At 49.6% G+C, this 23,180-nt stretch overlaps 2 protein-coding genes across 3 annotated transcripts in view; one reads left to right on the top strand and one right to left on the bottom strand.

Annotated features, from left to right (window-relative positions):
• Nucleotides 1-10,273, bottom strand: part of Ddb1 (damage specific DNA binding protein 1) — a 32,581-nt gene extending 22,308 nt beyond the window's left edge. Inside the window, exons 1-10 of the mRNA XM_026407539.2 lie at nt 10,056-10,273; nt 8,717-8,865; nt 7,482-7,598; nt 6,911-7,132; nt 4,915-5,029; nt 3,682-3,779; nt 2,731-2,889; nt 2,136-2,219; nt 1,425-1,541; nt 732-834 (exon numbers count right to left, since the gene is read on the bottom strand). Coding sequence (XP_026263324.2) covers nt 732-834; nt 1,425-1,541; nt 2,136-2,219; nt 2,731-2,889; nt 3,682-3,779; nt 4,915-5,029; nt 6,911-7,132; nt 7,482-7,598; nt 8,717-8,865; nt 10,056-10,116 — 1,225 coding nt within the window. The 5' untranslated portion in view covers nt 10,117-10,273. The remainder of the gene's footprint in view (nt 1-731; nt 835-1,424; nt 1,542-2,135; nt 2,220-2,730; nt 2,890-3,681; nt 3,780-4,914; nt 5,030-6,910; nt 7,133-7,481; nt 7,599-8,716; nt 8,866-10,055) is intronic.
• Nucleotides 10,274-10,375: 102 nt separating this feature from the next.
• Nucleotides 10,376-22,803, top strand: Tkfc (triokinase and FMN cyclase). 2 transcript variants are annotated; one of them, XM_026407543.2, is made up of 19 exons: nt 10,376-10,460; nt 10,709-10,777; nt 11,764-11,879; nt 14,465-14,654; nt 15,496-15,606; nt 15,704-15,885; nt 17,206-17,284; nt 17,556-17,645; nt 18,267-18,301; nt 18,380-18,464; nt 18,552-18,641; nt 19,331-19,447; nt 19,820-19,939; nt 20,129-20,266; nt 21,264-21,370; nt 21,473-21,576; nt 21,720-21,753; nt 21,867-21,956; nt 22,289-22,803. In XM_026407543.2, exons 3-19 carry the CDS (start codon nt 11,877-11,879, stop codon nt 22,448-22,450), a joined length of 1,737 nt encoding a protein of 578 aa, XP_026263328.2. In that variant the 5' UTR covers nt 10,376-10,460; nt 10,709-10,777; nt 11,764-11,876; the 3' UTR covers nt 22,451-22,803. The 2 variants fall into 2 exon arrangements, with proteins under 2 accessions (XP_026263328.2, XP_026263327.2); XM_026407542.2 differs by lacking the exon at nt 10,709-10,777 and having other exon boundaries at nt 10,377-10,460.
• The last annotated feature ends 377 nt before the right edge of the window (nt 22,804-23,180 follow it).

Here is a 23,180-nt window from a genome sequence, read left to right as displayed (position 1 = left end):
CTTTCTCTAATCTCCTTTTGATTATAATTCTTCTGAAATTCAAGAAGATTTATATCTTATTCTAAAAGTTATATTTAAGCAAAATGCAGTGGCAAACAACTATAACTCCAGTGACTCGGGAGGCTGAGGCAAGAGGGTCCTAAGTTTGAGGCCAGCCTGGGCAACTCAGCAAGACTTTCAGCAACTTAGCAAGATCCTGCCTCAAAATAAAAAGACCTTGGGCTGGGGTTGAGGCTCAGCGGTAGAGCGCTCGCCTCGCACACACGAGACCCTGGGTTTGACCTCAGCACCACATACAAAAATAAACAAGTGAAATAAAGATGTTGTGTCCAACTACAATTAAAAACAATTTAAAATATATAAATAAAAGAGCTGGGGGTATGGCTAAGTGGTAGAGCATCCCTGGGTTCAACCCCCACCCAGTACCAAACACACACAAAAAAATGTTTATACATGCACACTTATGTTTAAGAATTCTATCAGTTCTTTTGTCTAATCATTACGTTTAACCTATACTCCTTTCTTCTTTCCCTACTCCTCTATTTCAATACCTGAATTTGATCAGTAATTTTTTTTTAAGTTTTCCTTTTTTCTTTAATATATGTTCAAGATTCTACCACAAGATTTGTAATGCCTCTTCTTACTCCTTTATTTTGCTCTGGCTCACACCAAATGTCTTCATGATACGTAACAAACCCAAGACCTACAGCCTTTGTCCACCGAGAAACTACCTTTGATGCCTGGTAAGTCGATGCTGGCATGTTCATGGATTCCAATTCCATTCCGGATGATCCGCAAGGAACCTTCCTTGAAAGCCCCAGAGCAAGTGACCAGCTGCAAGTAGAGAAAAGGTTTCTAAGAACTACCAACACTGGGGCAATCATACGTGCTATCCCTAAATCCCAGCACCCTTACTATAGAGCTCGATTTGAGACTGCAGATTTAGCAGAGGTCGATCTCCAGAGTCGCTCAAATATGCCAAGCAGACAGGATGTCTTACTTCTGGAAGTCAAAAGCTCCCACCATTGATTGCTCCTAACAAGATTGCTTAGATCCAAAGTCTAGTTTACTAGAAAGAGCAATGATCTGGAGCCAGGCACTCCTGCCATTTATTATGCAGGTGACATTGGGCAAGTTATTCAAACTTTGTCAGCCCTAAATTTCTTTACTTCTCAGATGGCCAAGAATCAATTCCTGTCTAGCAGGGTAATGTATATAGGGTGCTTGGCAGATGAAGACAGACACGTAATGAATGAAAGTTTTCCTTACATCCCTGGGATTAGTGAGTAAAGCTCTTAAAAGTATGTCCAGTGTACACTTCTAGATAAGCACAGCAAGAACAGTTTGAGTGAGCATGACAGTTTAAGTGGGCTTGACAGTTTGAGTAGGCATACCAAGTATCCATCTCTACATAACCCTCTTACCTGTCCCTGCCCCTGCCTCTCCAGGTCCACCACGCACATATCCACGATGGGTCCTAAATTGGTAAAGGTTTCCATGGCCACTACATAGGAGCCTTGTTCATTGCTGTCAACATTGAGCTAAGAGGAAAGAAAGATATTAGTCCCAGAACAACCCCTAACAGACCAATACTAGAGATGGTTATTATCCAAAAGAAACCCTCAATTCTGTAGATCTGTCCTTCTTGTACTCCAACAGATGCTCCTAGAAGGGGACTGTTAACTTAAGGAACATGGCTACTCCACGTGACATGCTAACTAGTCAGCAAGTTCTAATTCAGGGTCTTATACACGGATTTCAGGGAAGCAGTGATTTTAAAAATTAAAGTAAAATGTTTGCGTACATTTTTTTTTTTTGCAGAGCAGGTCCACTGTTAGTACTCTAGAGGGGATCCATTACCTTACACTGTGACCTATTTGAGAGTAGAAACCAGGTCTTGCTCGTCATGGCACCCAAAGCACCTAGCACCTTGCCTGACACATTTGCTCAAGAACCATGAAGTCGAAAGCTAATCAGGGGTAGGTTGTTAAATTAACTAAGTAGAAAGCTGTAGAGCAGGGATGTGGAAAAAGTGTGAGAGGCACAAACACAGAGAAATTTGATGAAGAAACAATAAGTATAGCAAAAAAAAAAAAAAAAAAAGAAAGAAAGAAACCGGAAAGATGTCCTCTCACCTTCACAAGCTGGGAATCACCTAAGCGAGACCCGACAAACACAACACCATTATCGAGGTACGTCAGGCATTCAGCAATGGAGGTCTAGAAAAAGTCAGCACATGAGAGAAATCAGGATGGAGCCCACATGGCCTCTAACACCTACAGAGAAACTCTCCACTGAAGCCACCATTCAGAAACTTTTTTCCACTCAAATCCCAGGCCACACTAAGCAAATGTCACTCCTATATCACTGAAGTTTATGATTCACCCCTCCACTCAGAAAAGTCTATAATTTAACTTGTACATGCCGCTCCAAACCTCTAAATGTCACTGTATAAGCATTTAGCTTTTTGGGAACCCCCTCCTAGGACTATCAACACTACATTAATCTTTTAATTCCATACTTTATCATTTGTTTCTGCTTGAGGTAGTGCCTAGGAGCCCGTGAGATTCTCTAACATATAACTCATTTGAAAATAAACTTTTTCACATCAGGACTGACAGCTTGTTGCTAGTTGTTAAGCAACATAATTCCCAGAACAGAAGTGAGAAAACACATCCATCATCACTAGGCACCTAGGAGATGAGGCAGAGGAGTAGGGACAAGTCCTACCTCTCCGAGGAGTTCCACACGGAGATCTTTGAGGGTGACAGTGCCATCCATCTGCTCCTCCTTCTCCAAAAGCAGCATGAAGAGTCGTCCCTCCATGTCTCCCAGTAGGTATCTAGAACCGTTAGGATCCACCCGATTGTGGCACACAATTGTGCTTTGCTGCCAGTGGAAGGGAACAGTCCTTAGAGTAACATCATGCAAACCTGAGCTGACCACTCCCTTTACCAAATCCAGCCATTTCACCAGCAAGGAATACAGTCTACTTACATTACATGATAAAAAATGGACAGCTCTATTTATTTTTACCATGAAAATGATTTTGTGAGGCACTCAATTAATATACCCTAAATGTTTACTCACATATTATTCTACGTAAAACAAAAATATATAAAATTAGGGGGCCTAGAGGGTGTAGCTCAGTGGTAGAGCCCTTGCCTAGTGTGTTTGAGCCCCTGAGTTCAATTCCTAGAACTTGCTGCAAAAAATAGAAAGGGAGAAGCTGCAGGTGCAATTATTTCACTAGACTCTGAATGTATCACTGATGTTATTCTTTATTCTCAAAAAGAAAATTTTTTATTAAATTTTTAAGGTTTAATTTTCATGATTTGAATGTTGAGGCTTGAAAATTTTTGGCTCATTTTTAAATTTCTATATAATTTATCAACATAACTTAGCAATAATTTATCAGTATATTATATGATTTGAATCAAAACTTTTTCCTTCTTAAAGTTGCCTAAGTTGATCAATAGGATAAACCTATTTTGATTGGTATTTCTTTTACTTAACAAGCAAGCTCTTTGTAAGCAAAACAGGCCAAACCATTTGTTTATATACATAGTGAGTAATGTGACAGATGTCTGTAAATCTCCTTTTGACAAAAGGGGACTAAAGGAGTAGCAGAGTAAGAACTAAGAAAGAAGAGGTCTAAGAAAAAGGTAAAGGCTTGTTCACCTTGATGATAGGAGGGGCAATCGCCAGGTATTTGTCACCATTGTGATAGGTGATTGACTCCTGTCCAATGATGATGGCTCCTCCAAAGGGCTCTGGGACTGCAGGAGAAAAACAGCAGGGTTAGAATGCTCAGCACTTTGGACTTGCCAAACCAGAGGCAGCAAGGGCACTAATCCAGATAGCCCTAAGGCAAACTTGAAGATAATCATTATTTTAAAAAGGACATTGAAGACCAAGAAAAACAACAGCCTTTTGAGAGTCCCAGGGTCTCCAGCAAACTAAGCAGGCACTTTGCCATTGAGCTACATATAGCCAAAGGATTCATTCTTTTTTTTTTTTAATATTTTTTTAGTTGTTGATGGATCTTTATTTTATTCATTTATTTATACGCAGCGCTGAGAATTGAACCTAGTGCCTCACACATGTGAGGCAAATGCCCTACTACTGAGCCACAACCCCAACCCCATCCTTTCTTTTAAGATGGGATCTCCCTATGCTGCCCAGGCTGCTCTTGAATTCCTTAGCTCAACTGATCCTCCCACTTCAGTCTCCTGAGGCTGGGAGTACAGGCACCTAGCAGGGTTTTTTGTTTGCTTTGGCTTCTCTTTTACTGCTTTGCTCTTTCTATTAGCAGGGTATCTTCTTCATGTTCTCCCACGTGCATTCTCCCCATTTTCTCTCTCAAACTCATGACCCTTTCTAACAAGCCTCAATTGTTCCTTAACGTAAACTCCCCCCATTATCAGGGCCACCATTCAGAAGAGTCAATTTTCTCTTAATTAAAGAGTCTTAAAACTTCTCTACCAGGCAAGACAGATGACATAATGTTGGGGAAAGAACACAGGATAAGGGGTGGTACAGCCTGGATTCTCGCCCAGGTCTTGTCACTTCTGTGCAGGCCTGGGCAAGTCCCTCTGGCCCTGTTTCCTCATCTATGAAAAGAATCAGATTAGATAAGCTCTATTGGTCTCCTTCAGTTTTATGTTATACCCAGCAATAAAACAATGAGACTCATCTCCATATGCCACTCTGCATCTCAAGTAAAAGGAAAGTTATACTTTCGAGGGGAGAAGTAAAAACAGAAAATCCAAAGACAAATGGAAAAAGCATTAAAAAGCACATGAAGATGAGGAGGGGTAAACAACACACACCACCAGTGCTAGAGCACCAAAGGTGAGAAAGGCAACAAGAACAAGAGAACAAGGGAGGCAAATTCCGGAACCCGTAACCAACCTGCAATCACCATGGAGGCTTCAGCCTCTACGTTTTCCTGCTTCCATGGGCCCTTATTGAACTCCTTCTCTCGGAGAGACACCTCATAGGTTTTTACATGCCGCCCCTGAGGGTCCTGGGGAGAAGGTGGAATGATTAGCCCCTAGGAATGGTGATTCTTGAACTGCCAGTCCTGAAAGGGGCCAGAAACCACCACCCAGGTTCAGACAATTCTTCCCATCTTTGTCCATCAGCATGATAACAGTCACCTGCTGAGCCTGTGATTAATCAATTTCCAAGAAGACCACTGCCTGAGATTACTGTTTCTAAACCTCAACCAACTGAGAAAGGTTTCAACAGAAAAAATCAACCTGTCACCTTGCATTGAGCACTGGAAGAGATGCGTGTATGTTCCTCAACCTCAAGGAACTTACAAAATAGCCAGAGAAAAACACATTGTGAGGGTAACTCTTAAGAGATTAAAAAAAAAAAAAAAAAAAGACACAATTCTTAAAAGCATTCTGTGGGGTGGGGTGATGGGAGAGCTCCTCTACAGGAGGACTCCTCTTCAGTACTGACACTGTCAATGCCATCTTCCCCTGAATCGTGACTCTTCCCCTCCTTTTTTGGAATCATGACTCACGTCAGTCTTGGGGCTGCCAAAGTCACCTTTCGAAGCTAAAGAGCAGGGACAGGGAGAAGGTTATATACAGCCAATGGAAAATGGCTTCAACAAAGGCCAAAAGAGTTTAAGAAGTTATGGAAGGAATTCAATGATGTATTTCAGGGCAGGACCACACCTCAATCACTGTGACAGCTCCTGAAGCACAAGCATGAGTACTTTCACATGGGAGGCACTCAATTATTTGTCAAATTAAATTGTTGGCATGAAACAGGAGACAGTAATTTTTAGTTGATGAAAAGACCTTCCCATTAATGAGTAAGGGTAAGACCCATCTTTACAAAAAAGTTCAAACAAGGGTGGATTAGGGCCACTAAGATAGAAAAATAAAGACGGTTCACAACTGACAGCCCTGGATCTGGAAACAGTCAGCTAGCCTTGAAAAATCATCAGCACTAATGTTTTAGTGACCTGATATCTACAATACTGCAGAAGGGAGAGAAATTCACAGGTTTTTATGTTTTTTTCAGCTCTGAAAGCTAGTAGATCAAACAAAATCTCCTAAACCTGTTTCAATTTTATTTAATTAAACTTTATTCCAACCAGCCTTAGACTATAGCACTTACAGTGACGCTAAGAAATACACAAAAGTACATAAGTATTTTCAGCACTTTACACAGCTACCAGAGTGTTTATATGACACACACACTACCCTGCTATGTGGAATTAGACAGTCACTTCCTTCTGTCATTTATTCAGCCACATGGAAGTGAAATGACCTCAGGCTGGCCAGGCCTTTGTTAAAAGTCTAGGATTTTACTAAGATATTGGCATGTTAGACTGGAGCTCCACAACCCCACCCCCACTTAACAGATCTGGACCAGAGAACAGCTGCCCAGGATCAGCTCTGCTGAAGTTTTAGGCACAGACTAAAATAGAAGTCAAGAGCCAGCAAGTCACCAGAAAATGAGTACTAGACAAATGCAAACCTCTTCTTAGAAGACAGATACAGACATTTGCTCTTTGCTCACAAAGGCCAATTCTAGATAATTTCTCTACGACTAAGTTGTCATAATCCCCAAGCATTCCAGTAAGAGACTCAGACAAAGCATAAACTGGGTCACCCTATAAAACCTCCAAGGCCTACAAGCAGAGTATAATCTCAGGATTAAAACCTGCTACAAGCCCTACAGAGCTTGCTGCCTCTACAATAAGGACTTTGCACTCAAGAAGGAACCAAAATCGGGCCCATATTAATTGTATCATTCAAAATACTTTAGGACAAACACATTCAACACTTCTCCCTATGCTACTACCAAATTCAGACAGTCCATTAGCAAAAACCAATTCCCATCACTCCAACCAGTTTTTCCCTCTCTCCTCCCAATTCAGTACCTGGTAGACAAAGCAAATGGTGGGTGCTTGACAACCATATAGGAATTTGACATCGATGACATGCAATTCCTCCAGGCGGATGTTAAAGGCCTTGAGCTCTTTATTGTCCCGATCTAGTGGAATAACCTTGAAGAGGCCATCGTAGAGTCGCAGGCCAATCATTCGACACTCTGGGTCAATGATACCAATAATGCCAGTCTCTGAGGGGCGGCCAATACGGTCCTAAGAAACAAAACTGGGATTAGGAAAGAACCTCAACTTCCACAAAGTAACAAAACATCAGGCCAAAAAAACTGTCCTTCCCAGGATGATTTGAGAGAGGCAGGAAAATGAGTAACATCCACCTGACGTGCCAAGGAGCCCAAATACTAGTACATACCTTTTTGGTTTAACACTGAATCTCAATACATTATTCCCTGTGCCTTGGACTCTCAAAATAGCTCAAAACCTTAAGTGTTTTTTCCTTGTTTCTTTGATCACATAGAGGGCTACCCTGGCACTTCAGTGTTCCTCACCGAATCATGACAGCCCTACCTGAAAAACTCTCATCAGCCTGAAGCAGCCACCTCACCTGGACGTTGCCATGGGCTCGCGTAATGATATCAATGCTCTCGCCACTCTGCTTATACTCCAGGATGCAGGCATTGTATTTAGCTGTCAAGATAAACAGCAGGTCCTTGCTCTCCCCCTGGAAACCAACATTATGGCATCAAAAGAGGTCTTTCAAAAACAGGAACAACCTGTCCAGCCTTTAAGCATCATTCTTTAAGCATGCTAAGCTCTTTAAGAACTTCCCAAATTCTTCTCTCCCTAAAGAGAAAATACATGGTGAGTTTGTAACATACACTATGTACACACAAGCCCTAAGGGTATGTACAAAAGGCCAGAACTGATCTGGTAAACATCTAGTCCTTGTTTTCATGATTCGCCATATCTGCTCTATATACACTGTTTTCATCTATTTTGCACTCAGGCTAATCTCAATCATTCCATTCAAATTCTGAAAGAAGAATGTAATTCCTCCCCATTCCTTTCCAAATATTTGGAGAAAAAAACGTGGTGATAACAATGAAAGCAAAAATGAATCTGCAAAATCTTAACACAAACTTTAAATACATAAGTGCTTTGTTCAAAGAGTTATAATTGAAATGCTGAACCCACAGTTTTGTCAGATTCAGTTAAGATATAATGAAACAATGGTGGTTATCTAGATAAAAACATTTGAATTATAATAACAATGATTATGAGAGTTGTTAACATGATGGTGAATGCTTCTTATGTGTTACTGAATCATTTAAATCTTCACAACCCAAGGGATTGATTACTATTATCCCCACTTTGTAGATGGGGAAATCAAGGCTCTGAAGGGTATCCCAAGTGATAACTAAAGTGAGAACACGAATGAAGCTAGGACTGTTCCACTCGATATATCCTACCCTCCGGAGCACTAAGCACTATGGTGACCCATATTTCAAACTGCTTTAATTTCTCCTTCCTGAAGAAGTCAACTTAATAAACGTTTCCCTAATGAATCTCCCCTACTTCCAGGAAGTTTGTTAGGAAAAGTATACCCTGAAATCTTCTGCCAAAAACAACCCAAGGCTGGGGCTGGGGTTGTGGCTCAGTGGTAGAACACTTGCCTAGCATGTGTGAGGCGCGGGGTTCAATCCTCAGCACCACATAAAAATAAATACATACATAAAGGCTCATAAACAAAAATATTAAATAAACAAACAACAACAAAAAGAAAACAACCTAAGACCAACAGTTTTCCTTTTATTGCTCATCACAACTGGAAACACTTACCTTGGGCCTGAAAAGCTCCATGACTGCAATCTTCCCATACATGCCCACCTCCTTGACTGGCCGAAGCCCCTCTGCAGTGACCACATAGATCTCTAATCTCGTGTTTTTGGCAATCAACAAGTTCAAGTCTTCGGCTGAAGTAAAGTGTCCTGAAAGAATAGGTCCTCTAACTTTTGAAGCTGAAGGAAGGGCCTCCCAAGCCCTCTAAATAATCTTATCACATGTACAACTAAATACCCCCAGAACTTGCATTTACTTCATGAATTTCTGACTCCTTCTGTTTACTCCTCTTCTTGCTAAATCCAGCACCCCCAGGAGTCTCACTTCACGCATTCAACAAAGCTGCTTCCCTAATCAGACTAAGAAAAGTGAACTAGAGGCCAAAGAGCAGAGTGTCCTTCAATGGACAGTGACTGAACACCCTTCAGATGACTGTTGAATTTTACTATACAAGGGTATAGTAAAATAGACTCTAAATGAAGATGCTGGAGAAAGTGTTTGTCTCTTCCAGTCATCTAAAGCCTCGCCCAACTTTTGCCAAACAGACAGGGTCAAATGAAGAAAATTCCCAGAGCTTTCTGTATTTTCTCTATGCCTCTTGCCCTCCCAGCAATCTACCAATACCACTTTTAGACATCTAAACAACGGACGTTTTTTTCTAGAATCATTATTAGCGTTTACATAAACGCACAATTCGGGGTCTGCACATTCAGCCGAGAAAGTGAGTTCAAGATGAATATTCTTTGGTTCTACACCTCAGTGTCCTTTACGATCCTAGCACACAGTCAACAAGGCAAATCCAGCCCGGGGCTGGGCCAACCAAAACCTCTTCTCCAGCAGCGCCCTCAAGTAAACAACAGCCCCAGGCGAAAGGGTGGGTCTGGAGAGGGCTACTCTTACTCTCTGGGTGAGTGCGGACATAGCTCACATTCCTCCACCTCCCGGGGGGCCCCCCAGACTCCCCACGTGAAAATTCTGATCCCAAAGGCGCCATCACCACCACCCCTTCCCCCGACCACAAGAGGCCAATCTCGAGGTTCAAGCAACGCTGCACAACCAACTCACACTTGGCTCTCGGTCCCACTGGACCCGGCCGTGTTCTCGAGGCCAAGTGACCTCCCAGGACGAAAGGGGACCCTCAAGAGCAGGTTCTATTGCCCCAAAGGCGCGTGTTGGAACCGCGCCTTTGAGCTCGGGGCTGGGGACGTTCCTCCGCCGCCGGCGCCTTCCATTCCCCGGCCCGGTCCTGCCCGGCCGCCCCCGGGGCCGCGAGCCTCCCTAGGCCTCGGTTCCCACCAGCTCCCTCCCTCGCCAGGGTCTCCGGCCCTGGAAGTCTCACCGGTCACGCAGCCGTTCACGGCGGTGGGCTTCTGTGCCGTTACCACGTAGTTGTACGACATGTCGAGGCCTGGACCGGCCCGTCGGGAGCCGAGAGCGACGATAGAGAGATGGACACGAGCGAAGAGACAGGGAGCCCCCACCCGCGCGCAGCCAACTCTACTGCCGCTGCCTCCGCCCCAGAAACACGTTGCAGCCCAGAGCGGCCGGGACGCGGGGCATCACGGGATGGCCTCACCTGGCCTCTTGGAGGACTCAGGCAGCCCAAGGCAGCCAACCAAGGGAAGCTCCACCCCCCGGGGCTCCGCCCCGTCCCTTACCGCCGGAGCTCGCAGTGCCCGGATGAGGGCGAAGCGTTGGGGGGCCTTAGCGAAGCCCACTTGCTGCGGAGCGGACCGAGACCGGGGTGAGGGGGCTGGAAAAGTGCTCCATTGTCCCCTGCGTCCTCGGAGCTCGCCCGCCGACACCTGGCCGCAATCCTCAACCCTCGTCCTTTCGCAGACTCCGTCCTCTTTCTTCATTCATTGCTCCAAAATTGCTGAACCCCTTTTGGAGCCGGAAGGAATGCAAAGGCCTTAATAAGGGAGGGAAGGCACAGGGATCCTGAGTAGAACCCCCCCCACCGCACCCTTAACTCTGTTTTCTTGAAACCAGCTGAAGTCTCCACCTGGCCTTAGGACACCTACCCCGCCTCACCTAGGACCCACCAGGACGCTCACCTGGGTATTTTATTCTTCACACTCTGAAGGGCCCACTAAGACACTTGCCCAGCATTATTAGAGCCCCCTCCCACCCCAGTTGTACGAATTCTGACCTCAGACACCAAACCAGAACTTCACCGGTGAGAACCTTAATGACCCAGGAGGGCATGGCTGTCAGTCCTGCAGCCTTCAGGCCAGGCCACATCAGACAGGCTCCCCAAAGAGCAGGAGGAGCTGTGGCTTGCAGCACATGCAGAATGCCAGAGAGGAGCTAACTTATGTTGCAAAGATAAGGAAGCTGAGGCTTAGAGAGAAAATGGTTTTAAGACCCCCCGCCCAAGTAAGTTGAGGCAGATGTAGGTGCAGAACCAGGTCTGGGTTGTTCTCAGTGCATGTGTGCACAGTGAACCTGGGTGACCCCAAGACAGCAGGACCAGGATGAGCTGAGGTATGTGATTTACACATGGGGTTTCCTACAGCAGGACTCACCTGACATGGAGCACTGAATTATCAGTAGAAGCAACACAGGCTTTACAAAAAGACTGTAGACGTGCGTTTGAGCCTGACTCAAACACCAGTACACTTGGACAAGGAACTAGATAGAGCTCTGTTTCCCAGAACAAAATGGGGTCACACAGTTGGCTCCCTCCTGGTGTAGTGCCCAGGAAAATAAGAGTGAGTGTGTAAAGACCTTTGTAATTTTTCACCATAAGCCATGCCCATGTAAGTGATGAAGTTACTCTGTAGGTAACTTTGCTCCTTGATTAGGAGGTGGGCACACTGTTCCTGGACATAAAGGCAGCACCGTGCCCAATGCAGATCGATCGATCTCTTGGCAGCCAAGCATGAGTGTGAACCTTGGTCAACCCCATGCCGTTCTCCATCCGTTCTCCATCCGGAGCTCACGAACTAGAGTTTGGACTTGGATCAAAGTCTAAGGCAGCTCCCTAATTCCTGAGGCACTTGAGGAGTGGTTGTGCCATTCAACTCAGCAGCCTGTCCCCATAGGTGCTGCTTTCACCTCCACTGTGCTCAGACCGTGGTGACACCCATAGGATTGTCCATCCTACAGCAGCTCAGTGCAAGAGTGTGGACGCAGGTTGCTTCAGAGCCTCCCCACCATGGTGAGTCCTGGGGGTGGGAGGCCAGGGCAGGGGAGAACATGGTGATCTTGAATGCAGTAAGGCATCCCTGTCCTGAGCATCCTGGAATTCCGTATGCCCTGACAGAAGAAATACTGTTGCCTCCTGAGTTTAGGAGGTTAAAAGAGAGGCTCATTCTCTTTCAGGGCCTGATCTCTGCTTCCCTTCCTTTGAGCAGGCCACTGGTCCTAGCCAGGCCTGAGGCTTACCTCTAAGCCCCTCTGAAACTTCTCTGTCTGGGCCTGGGTTATACATTTAGAATATTAACAGTTACTTGCTCTGTAATAATTGTTGTACTAGTCACAAAAGGAATCAGGAAGTATGACCTTGTGCCTGTTCCTGAACCACATGTGGTCTGGTCTCACAGCTGGGGTTTATGATACGGGAACCTCTGGGCCTTTGCTCCAAGCCCACTCTAAAACTCATCTGAACCTAAGCAAACATTAAACAGATCTGAGTTTAGATTTTAGCCTGCCATCCACCAGCTGTGTGGCCTTCTACAGAAATCTTGACCTCTCTGAGCCTCTTTGTCTTCATCTGCAGAACAGCAGATTAAAGCCTGCTATCAACTGTCTGTGAGGTGTTGATCAGAGTTCTCTTGTTCTTGCATAATGGCTGATCTCCTTTCCCTTTTCATCCCCTTAGGTCTCTGGGAACCAGAGATGGCACTGGTCCTTAAGCCCTTCTCTGGCTCTGATAGAGGGGTGGTTGAGACAGATTCTTGGAGGGTAGTGGTGTTGGAAGCTGAGCTTGGAGTTGACCCAGCTTCCAACTTTACTGTATGTCCCAGACCCTAGTAAGCTCTAAGAGCCACATATCCATGCCCTTTCTAGGGCAAGACCTGTCACCCTGTACCTCCCTTCAGTCACTTGAGAAAGCAGCCTGTTATGGCCAAAAGGGAACCAGCTTTGGAGCCAGGAAGACCTGGACACTTGCTTGTTGTGTAACTTTTAGGCAAAGTCTTTTAACTGTGTCTCAATTTCCTCCTTGGGCTAATCCGTCCTCCACAGGGTTATTGGGAAAATTAACAGGGAAATGTTCAGAAGCACTTAGAAACAGGCCTGGCTCAGCTCCTGCCCGGGAGATGCAGCGGGATTCTTATTCTGCTTGCTCTCTACTGACCTCATCTATAAGCAGCCATCGTGGACCTGGTCCTTTTTGGACCCAGGAAAAGACTTGTGGGCAGGAAAACAACCTGTGCTGGCAGCCTCAGAAGGAGCTGAGGCCGGAAACGTGGCTCCTTAGGACCTAAATCAGCTGCAGGCTGCCCCTGGACCACAAGGTGGCGTTGAGAGCCCCTCTGGGCCCACACTAGGCCACCTTTCCCAGTCTCTTGAGGACAAAGGCAGGAGCTTCATCTCAGGTCCACAGCCCTAGCTCAGTGGGCTCCTGCTTTCAGAGCCTGTTTGGGGCATAGCTGCTTTTTATTGAGCTTTTTTTGAAGTCTAGTAAGTCTCTGTTTTGAAGAGAAAGACTTGAGCTCTGGCCCAGCATAGTGGTGTACACCTGTAATCCCAGCAACTCAGAGGCTGCGGCAGGAGGATTGCAAGTTTGAGGCCAGCCTCATCAATTTAGCAAGGCCCTAAGCAACTTAGTGAGACCCTGTCTCAAAATAAATAAAAGGGACTGGGGATGTGGCTCAGTGAAGACTTAGAACAAGAATGTATCTTCACTGAGTTCTCACATGTCTGCCGAGCCCAGGTTCCAACCACTCTAGCCCCACACTGCTCACCTCTCCCTGTACCCCGCCATCAGCTCCTGAGCTCCACCTGCCCACGGCCTGCCTCCTAACGCTGCCCATGACCAAGCAGCTACTGTGGGGGCCCTGCACACCTCTCTTGCAGGCCCCTGGTTGCTTAGGATGATCTAAGTTGTCATCTGGAGCCACCATACTATTTCACACCCCCAGGCTGTGGCTGGATGCCCTCCGCCTCCTCCCTCCCCCAGGACCCACTCCCTCTTGCCTGCCTGTCTCCTCCTTACCCTTCACAGAGACTTCCAGTTTGTCCTCAGGAGCCGAGGTCCTCTCCTATGCTCCCGTGGCATATGTGCCTTCCCCTGGTGCAGCCTGTGGAGATGGTCTCTGTTTCTACTGAGGCGGGAACAGCACTCTGCTTTCCTTACACGCAGTGCCCAGCACTGGGCCTGGCCCACCAGGAGCCCAGGCCAAAGGGCCTGCATTAGAGCATTGGGTAGGTGTGGTGCCTGCCTGGACCCTTCCCCTCAGGAGCCTCAGCCCCAGGCATCTCCTTTGACTAAAGTAGGTGTCGGGCCCCAATTTCTTCAGTTTTTTATACTGAGGATTCATCTCCCCCATTTTCTTTATATTGAAGTCATGGTGCAAAAAGTGAATGAACTTGGCACTGAATAAAAAGTCACAAGTTAAAAAGGGAAGTCGGAGACTAACATCTACCAGGTCAAATGTGGCCCAACTTAAGATAGTCCTGTGGTCACCCTGGAGCTCCTGGGCGAATAGGAGCAGATCTCTGGTGTAGCCCAGTGCCTGGGAAGGCTGCAGGTATCCCTGCTGACCACATCCTGAACCCCCTCCTCCTCCTCTCTCCCAGTCCTCTAAGAAACTGGTGAACTCGGTGGCAGGCTGTGCTGATGATGCCCTGGCTGGCCTGGTGGCATGCAACCCCAACTTGCAGCTCCTGCAGGGCCACCGTGTTGCCCTCCGTTCTGACCTGGACAGCCTCAAGGGCCGGGTGGCACTGCTGTCAGGCGGGGGTTCTGGCCACGAGCCTGCCCATGCTGGTGAGTATGCTGGGTTTGAGGACTCGATGCTGGTATGAGGTACAGGCCAGGTACGGAACAGGGGTTGGTTCCCACTTACCTCCCTCAGGCTCAGACCTGGGCCAGCCATAGCCTCTCTCTGCACCTTGATTTCTATATCTCGGGAGCACGAGCTTGGGCAGGTGAACCCCTGGGCTCTTATAGCCCTGAGGTCAGTGCTTCTGTGAACTTCCCTGGCCTTCCAGGCCCAGCTGGCCCACCGCTTCCTGACTGTCTAGCCAGAGCAGGACCTGTTTTCTGCACCCCACTTTGTGGTTTCCCACACAGGGACAAACCTGGGTTTTCTTCTGTTTGGAGCCAGGGACATGAGCCCTGCTTGAGAGCTCTTGGAAGCAGTTGCCCAGGCTTTGTGTCATTTGTACCTTTCCTGTCTCTCTTCAGCAAATCTGTTCATTCACTCAGCCAACATCAGTGGGCCCGCTGTGTGTCTGGCCTTGTCCTTGACACTAGGGGTACCCCAGTGAGCCAGACAGACATGGTCCCTGCTTCCATGGAGCTTAGATCCCACTTAGGGCAGACAGTGGCCTGTAAACACAGAGAGTGCAAAGGGACATAGAAAGACCATAGGAGGACCAGCGAGCCTCTAGAGGGGGTGAGTGCCTTGGGGTGAGAGGTCAGGAAAGGCCTCTCCAAGATGACCCCTGAGAAGGTGTCAGCCATGTGAAGATCTGGGGATCTTTCAGCACAAGCACACAGTAGGGCTCACCAACCATAGCTCTTAGGCACTTGGGAAGCCCCGGGGACAGCGACGGCAGGCACAGTCCCCACCCAGCGTCTTCACTCCACACCTCCTGGTCTCCAGGTTTCATTGGGAAGGGGATGCTGACGGGAGTCATCGCAGGAGCCGTGTTCGCTTCCCCAGCCGTGGGCAGCATCCTGGCGGCCATCAGGGCTGTGGCCCAGGCGGGCACAGGTGAGGCTGGTGTGTGGGAAGGGGTGCGGAGGGGGGGAACACCCTGAGGGTGGGATGAGGGTCGGCACTGAGAGGGCTCTGCTGGCTGCTCCTGCAGCGGGGACCCTCCTCATTGTGAAGAACTACACTGGGGATCGGCTCAACTTTGGCCTGGCCCGGGAACGCGCCCGAGCAGAAGGCATCCCTGTGGAAATGGTGGTCGTCGGGGATGACAGTGCCTTCACGGTCCTGAAGAAGGCAGGCCGGAGAGGCCTCTGTGGCACAGTGCTTATCCACAAGGTGAGCGCCCACCCAGGGCACTGAGACTGGCTACTCTCCCTTTGGGCAGCACCTGGTAACTAGACCTTTCCATTCACTCCTCGCTGACCCGGGAAGGCCCACCATCCCTCAGCACCTAAGTCCAGAGTGCAGGCACTGCCCATCCCCCTCGCTTCCCGCCCCTTCAGCCAGGCAGTGGCCCTGTTCTGGCGCCTCTCCACAGCCTGTGTTAGCACTTTCTCCCCGCTCCCTGCCTGCGTTGCCTTGGTTCAGGGCTCATCTGACTTGCCCACCTCACCAGGCTCCCCCTGCTTCCTGCCTGGCCAGTCGGCTCTCCACAGTACCGTCAGAGGTGTCTTTCAAAAATGTGTATCAAAGCCAGGTGCAGTGGTGCACACCTGTAATCCCAGCGACTGGGGAGACGAAGGCAGGAGGACCACAAGTTTGAGGACACTTAGGCAACTTAGCAAGACTCTGTCTAAAAATGTCATTAAAAGGCTGAGGAAATAATTCAGTACTAAAGCACTCTGGGTTTAATCCCCAATATCACCACCACCCCCAAAAAAGTGCTATCTGACCAGTGTTTGCTCACTGAAAACATCTTGGGCTGCCAGAGTCAGCCCAAGCTCCTGGTCAGGTGCCCACCACACTCCTGCCCTTCTTCCCTGACCCTCACCCCTGGCTTCACCTCCCAGCCTCCCTGCCTTCCTCCATGCTCTGGTAGCCCCAGGCTCTGTGCCTGCTGGGCCAGGCTCACCTCTGAGGCTTTGCTCGCACTGTATTTATGGCCTGGCGGCTCCTTCCCTGACCAGCCTCCAGTGGCTTTGCCAACCCTGCCGTCTCTAGTCTCAGCTCTGAGGTCCCCCGCCTGGGAAGCTCTCCCTGCTGGCTGCAGAGCCCCTGCTGGCTAGGAGGCGCTCAGTGCTCCTGTGACACTGCCACCTTCTTCCCCACCTGTCTCCAGGCGGAGTTTCCTGAAGGCAGCGACTGTGGCTCACTCCTCTTTTTTTTCCCCTCACACATAATAGATAGCAAAATTGGGTGGGTGAGTCTGTGGATGGGTGGGTGTGTGGATAATATTCTGTGGGAGAAAACTCTAAGAAAACTGGTCACCAACTGGTGCCACTGGACAAGTTCCTCCTGGCTCCCACAGACTGGAAGTCTTCAAGATTCTGGGCAAGTACATTGAATGGGGGAGGACACTCTGCCCTTAACGTGATAGGCCAAGTGACTGTGGAAATCCTAGGATTCCTTCTCCCCAACAAGAATTCTGTCCCCCAGCCCATTGTCTACCCTCAAGTAGTATAGTGACTGCCCCCCTGGGGACCTGTGTGACTGCAGGTGGCAGGTGCCCTGGCTGAGGCAGGTGTGGGGCTGGAGGAGATTGCAAAGCGGGTGAGCGAGGTCACCAAAAGCATGGGTGAGTATGACCCCAGGGATGGGGTGGGCCAGGGACACTCCTGGGGACATAAGAAAGTTCCTGTCAGCTGCATGGAGGGTTTTCCATTTATTCCCTAGGAATGGACAGAAGAGCCTGGTGGCCTTGGGTACAAGAGCTAGGTTTTCTGTCATTACTGAGATATGACAGAGAAGAGTACGCCTCAGCAAGGGCTTCTGTGGCATTGTGGCTGCCCATCCTGATGCCGAGGCTGAGAGCAGAACAGCCATCCCTCTGTGTCTCGTTCTCCTAGGTACCTTGGGGGTGAGTCTGTCCTCCTGCAGTGTCCCTGGCTCCAAACCCACCTTCGAGCTTGCGGCCGATGAGTTGGAGCTGGGCCTAGGTAAGTCTGTGGCCATCCCACTCCCAACCCTGCCTGCTCCTCTGCCTTGGGTTTTGCCCACTCTAAGCCCTGAGCCATCCTCCTAGTCCTCTCTACTCTCCTAGAGCTGTCCCCTAGGTGGTCTCAGTATTCATAAGTGGGCACTTGAGGCCCAGCCTGGCCTGGCCTGCCTGATTTCTTCCTGCTCGCCATCCACCCCAGGATCCAGCCGCGACTCTGTGCCTCACCCACTTGCCTTTCCTCACACCATTCCCAGTCCTGCCCTTGCTCAAATGCAGCCCTTCTGCCAGGGACACCAGGCTGCAGCTGTGTCGCTTTCCCTCGTCATCCCAGGTGTCCAAAGTGATGGGTGTCAGCCTCCTGAGGTCTTGGCATGACTGATGACTGCCTCCAGTTAGAGCCACTTGGGTCCTTGGCTACCTCCACCACCATGTTGTAGCTCCCCCAGAGCAGAGACTGTGTGTCCTTCATTGTTCTGTCCATTTCCGTCCCCGTTATACTGTCCATTTCTGCACTCCCAGTGCCTAGCCTTTTGCTGAGCACTTAGTAAGTTCTTGATAAAACCTGACAAGTGAATCCCCAGACCCTGAGCAGGTTGGCAGTGACCACATCTCTCTGCAGGGATCCATGGGGAAGCTGGCGTGCGCCGGGTAAAGGTAGGTGGACTCCCTGGCCCAGGCCAGCACAAGGCTAAGGCCACCCAGACACAGCTCATTCCTGGCTCCCTCTGACAGATGGCAACTGCCGATGAGATTGTCACACTCATGCTCGACCACATGACGAATGCCTCCAGTGTGTCCCATGTATCTGTGCAGCCAGGTGAGGGGCCTGTCATTCCCTGTCTGTCCTTCCTAGACCTCTGGGCAAGTGGTACCCAAAGGACTTACTTCACACACCCACCCACAGGCTCCTCTGTGGTTCTGATGGTCAACAACCTGGGTGGTCTCTCATGCCTGGAGCTGGGCATCATGGCTGATGCTGTCGTCCGTTCTCTGGGTAAGTCCACACTGGGAAGAGACCCACCCCAGCCCACGCTGGACATAAGAAGGGCATCTGAGCCGGATGTGGCGGCACACACCTGTAATCCCAGCAGCTCAGGAGGCTGAGACAGGAGGATCTTGAGTTCAGACCCAGCCTCAACAACCTAACAAGGCCCTAAGCAACTCTATTAAAATATAAAAAGGGCTGGGGATGTGGTTAAGCACCCCTGGGTTCAATCCCTGGTACCAAAGAAAAGAAAAGCCACTGAGGTAAGATATTGAGATGGTCAAAACATGGACTGTGCAGTCACACGAGCTTGAGTGAGAGTGTCACTGCCACTTAATAACTGAGGGCCTTGCACCTGTTTCTTTTCCATAAACTGAGAGGAGTAGTACCTGCCTTGTAAGGTGGATGTAAGTTTAAATGAAATCAAGCCTACGTAAGACAGCACAATACCTGGAAATCAGTAAATGAGACCTGCAAGTACCCAACTACTCCCAAAGAGGGGACACCTCGAGAGAATGTGGTTAATTTAGTGTTATTGAGAGACACCCTAAGAAAATCAGGCCATCTCCCTACTGACTTCAGCGCTCCAGCTTCCAAGGTCCTGATTTTCTGTGATTCTCTTTCTTTCCCTGGTGCCCTGAGGAGGAAGTCTGGGACGAGGGCCTGTCCCTCATGGACTTCCTTGCTCTGTCTTGCAGAGGGCCGAGGGGTGAAGATCGCCCGCGCCCTGGTGGGCACCTTCATGTCAGCCCTGGAGATGCCTGGCATTTCCCTCACCCTCCTGCTGGTGGATGAGCCCCTCCTGAAACTGATAGGTGAGAGCTGAACTCTGGGCTGATCCAAGCCAGGGCTTCTTGTCACCGGAAGGAGCCAGCGGGACTTGCAGAGGCCCGTCAGGCTGACTGTGACAGAGCTCTGGACTGTGAAGGCACCCTCTGGCTTTTCCAGCCCTCTCCTCTCTCACTTGACTCTGGAAGAATTGTACTAGGACTCTCCCCAGATCCGCCTGAGTTTTCCCCTGGGACCCTCTGTGCACCCCGCACAGTAGCCTCTCAGCACGTCCTTGTCAAAGGGTACAGTCCTCTTCCAGGCTGCTAAGGGAGCCAGGCCCCAGGTTTGGGTGGGAGTCCAGACTCTGCTTGATCTCTGGCTGGCCAGTTATGCCCGAGTTGTCCTGCTGTCCCTAGATGCTGAAACCACTGCTGCAGCCTGGCCTAATGTGGCCAAGATGTCTGTGACTGGGCGGAAGCGGAGCCGGGCAGCCCCCATGGAGCCCAAGGAGACCCATGATTCCGCCACTGCAGGAGGTACCAGACCCTGCTGCTGGGGAAGGAGCAGGCATCATTGGTGGCACAGGGCTTTGACTCGGGCCCCGGAGGGTGCAGGAGCGTGCTGTGAGCTATGCAGGAGTCCTGGCACCCATCCCTCCCACATATGACAGGATTGGTCCTGAGAAGGGCCAGGTGGTCCTCTGCCCCACTGTCCTCCTTTTCCAGGTGTAGCCTCTAAGCAGATGGTACTTGTGCTGGAGTGGGTGTGCACCACCCTCCTGGGCCTGGAGGAACACCTGAATGCCCTGGATCGGGCTGCTGGTGATGGGGACTGTGGCACCACCCACAGCCGTGCTGCTCGAGGTTGGTGCCAGGGCCCTCTGGGGTCACAACGGGATGGTATGGCACACTGGTTCTTAGATTTGGGCATTTTATGAAACAGAGTAGCTTCCAAAATATTTAGAGAGCTGTTGGGTTGCCACCTTTTCCTTTGCCAAATAAGGTCACTTGTGGAACCCCAGCATCCCTCTCACCTATTTTCCTCAAGAAAAGGTACTTTGGCCTGGGGGTGTAGCTCAGTGGTAGAGCACTTGCCTAGTGGGAAGGAAGGGAGGGAGGGAGGGAGGGAGGAACTACCAATGTGGGAGGTTGTTGACTCACAAGAAAATGGAATCCTTACACTGAACAAAAACAGATTCAAGCCAGACTCATCTGTCATCCCTGTTTTTCTCAGTTTGCCTACACCAGTGAAATCTTTTAATGGTCCAGCATCACTCATTCAAGAAAAATGTATTCAGTGCTTCCTGTGGGCCATGCTCATGTGTCTGTGATTAAAAGAGTGAATGAAGGGGCTGGGATTGTGGCTCAGCGGTAGAGCGCTTGCCTAGCATGCGCGGGGCCCTGGGTTCGATCCCAGCACCACATAAAAATAAATAAATGAAATAAAGGTATTGTGTCCAGCTACAACTAAAAAATAAATATTAAAAAAAGAGAGTGAATGAAGCACACAGAAGTCACCACTCTTGCTAGGTATGGTGGTGCATACCTGCAGTCCCAGAGACTCAGGAAGCTGAGGCCAAAGGATCGAAAGTTTGAGGCCAGCTTCAGCAACTTAGCAAGGCCCTAAGCCACTTAGCAAGACCCTGTCTCAAAATAAAAAATAAAAAAGGGCAGGGATATCAGTAGTAAAGCATTCCTGGTTCAATCCCTAATACCAAAAGCAAAAGAAAAAGAAGGTGATTACTGGATGACCCTCAGTAAATAAGACCAATCAATAAAACATGTAGGCTGTCAGCACGACAGGCCAGGGAGAGAGCGAATCGGGGCACGCTGAATCCCTCACAGCACTTTCTTTCTGCAGCCATCCAGGGGTGGCTGAAGGAGGGCCCACCTCCTGCCAGTCCTGCACAGGTGCTCTCCAAATTGTCCGTCCTGCTGCTGGAAAAGATGGGAGGCTCCTCTGGGGCGGTGAGTGTCGGCAACCTCAGGAGCAGAGGGCTGACGGGCAGGATGCCAGCTTGGCCAGGCCCTAGGCCAGCTCCACAGGCTTAGCCTTTGCATCCTCCCCAGCTCTATGGCCTGTTTCTGACTGCGGCTGCCCAGCCTCTCAAGGCCAACACTGACCTCCCAGCCTGGTCTCTTGCCATGGATGCCGGCCTGGAGGCCATGCAGAAGTGAGCCTGAGCCCTGTCCCTTAGAGCCCAGGGTGTTCTGGGGGAGGTAGTTGATGGACTTCACCTGCTCCTATCCCCAGACCTTGTCCCCACTCCAAAGTGACTGCCTACAGCAGACCTTGTTCATTCTCTTTTCCTGCCAGGTATGGGAAGGCTGCGCCAGGGGACAGGACTATGGTGTGTACTGGGTAGTGCCCCCTACCCTCCTTCCCACCTTTGAGCCTACAAGCCCTGTAGGCCATCCTCAGTGGGAAGGCCCCTCTCAGCCCCTCTCTCCTCACCTTCTCCAGCTGGATTCTCTGTGGGCAGCAGGACAGGAGCTCCAAGCCTGGAAGAAGCCAGGGGCTGATCTCTTACAAGTCCTGACCAAAGCTGTCAAGGTGAGTTAGGCCAGGCTGTCCACCCAGGGAGACAGGCATGGGTCTCCAGGTGACCTCAAGCAAGTTAGTCACCTTCATGTGCCTCTGTTTCCTCCTTTGTAAAATGGGGGTGAGTCTTTGTCTCAGAAGGCGATTGTGAGACTAATGAGATCTTGAGCCCACACCCCACCTGGGACACAGCAGGGCTGCAGTAAATGGTGTGCCTTTCTCTCTCTATTAGAAGGAAGTGAAAGGTGACCTCTCCACTCAGTGATAGGGCAGAGGGCGCTGGGTCAGGCTGCAGGGCAGAGGCCTGGTAGCCTGTCCTCAAGCCCACTCCCATGCCCCCTCAGAGTGCTGAAGCTGCAGCCGAGGCCACCAAGAACATGGAAGCTGGAGCCGGAAGAGCCAGTTACATCAGCTCTGCGCGGCTGGATCAGCCAGACCCAGGAGCAGTGGCAGCTGCCGCCATCCTCCGTGCCATCCTGGAGGTCTTGCAGGGCCAGGGTGTGTGATGGCTTCCCTCGGCCTCCGCTCCTCTCTCTCTGCTGCGCTGCAGTGCTCGACGTCACTTCTTTTTGCCTTCAGTGGTCACCTTCCCCCTTTCTGACCGCAGGGCCTGTCCTCTACCAGGTCTCTAAAAACTGCTCCACCGCAGACAGCTCCTGAGCTGGAGTGGGCCCCAACCCTCCAGCATTGCTCTTTCCCGCCTCAGGGAGGGTGGAGCCCCCGGGCTCTCCCCGCTCAGCCGAGCTTCAGTGATAAAGCATCCTGCTGGCCTTTGGTTTTAAGATTCCAAACCTCTCCCTGTAAAAGGCCTCTGCACCTGAAACCAAGTCAGTGTGGAAAAGAAAGCTAATAAACCATGGTGAAGCCATAAAGCCACCGCCTTCTCCCAGGGCTCTCTGCCCCAGTTGCTGTGATCATGACCCCATCTTCCCAGACCCTGCGTTGCTACCTGTGCCCAAGGCAGGCTCTGCTCTGCCGGGCTGGTTCTGTTCCCATCCTCCTACCCACACACACACACAGCACACTGACGTGCCTAAGACTTTTTTTTTTTTTACCAGATTAACAGTTTAGTGGGTCTTTAGGGATTGGATGGGCATTTGGGACATCAGAAGAAAAAGAAATTACTGTACTCTAAAGCTCAGCTATAGATCAGAAGTTGTAGCCATGCCAGCTCCTGGTTCTTTCTAGAACAATCATTGATGGTCCCTGGACCCCAGTTGGCAGGAGGGACTGCTG

Source organism: Urocitellus parryii, chromosome 4, assembly GCF_045843805.1.
Source record: "Urocitellus parryii isolate mUroPar1 chromosome 4, mUroPar1.hap1, whole genome shotgun sequence".
Classification (NCBI taxonomy): Eukaryota; Metazoa; Chordata; class Mammalia; order Rodentia; family Sciuridae; genus Urocitellus; species Urocitellus parryii.
This window is presented reverse-complemented; position numbering and strand designations above follow the sequence as displayed.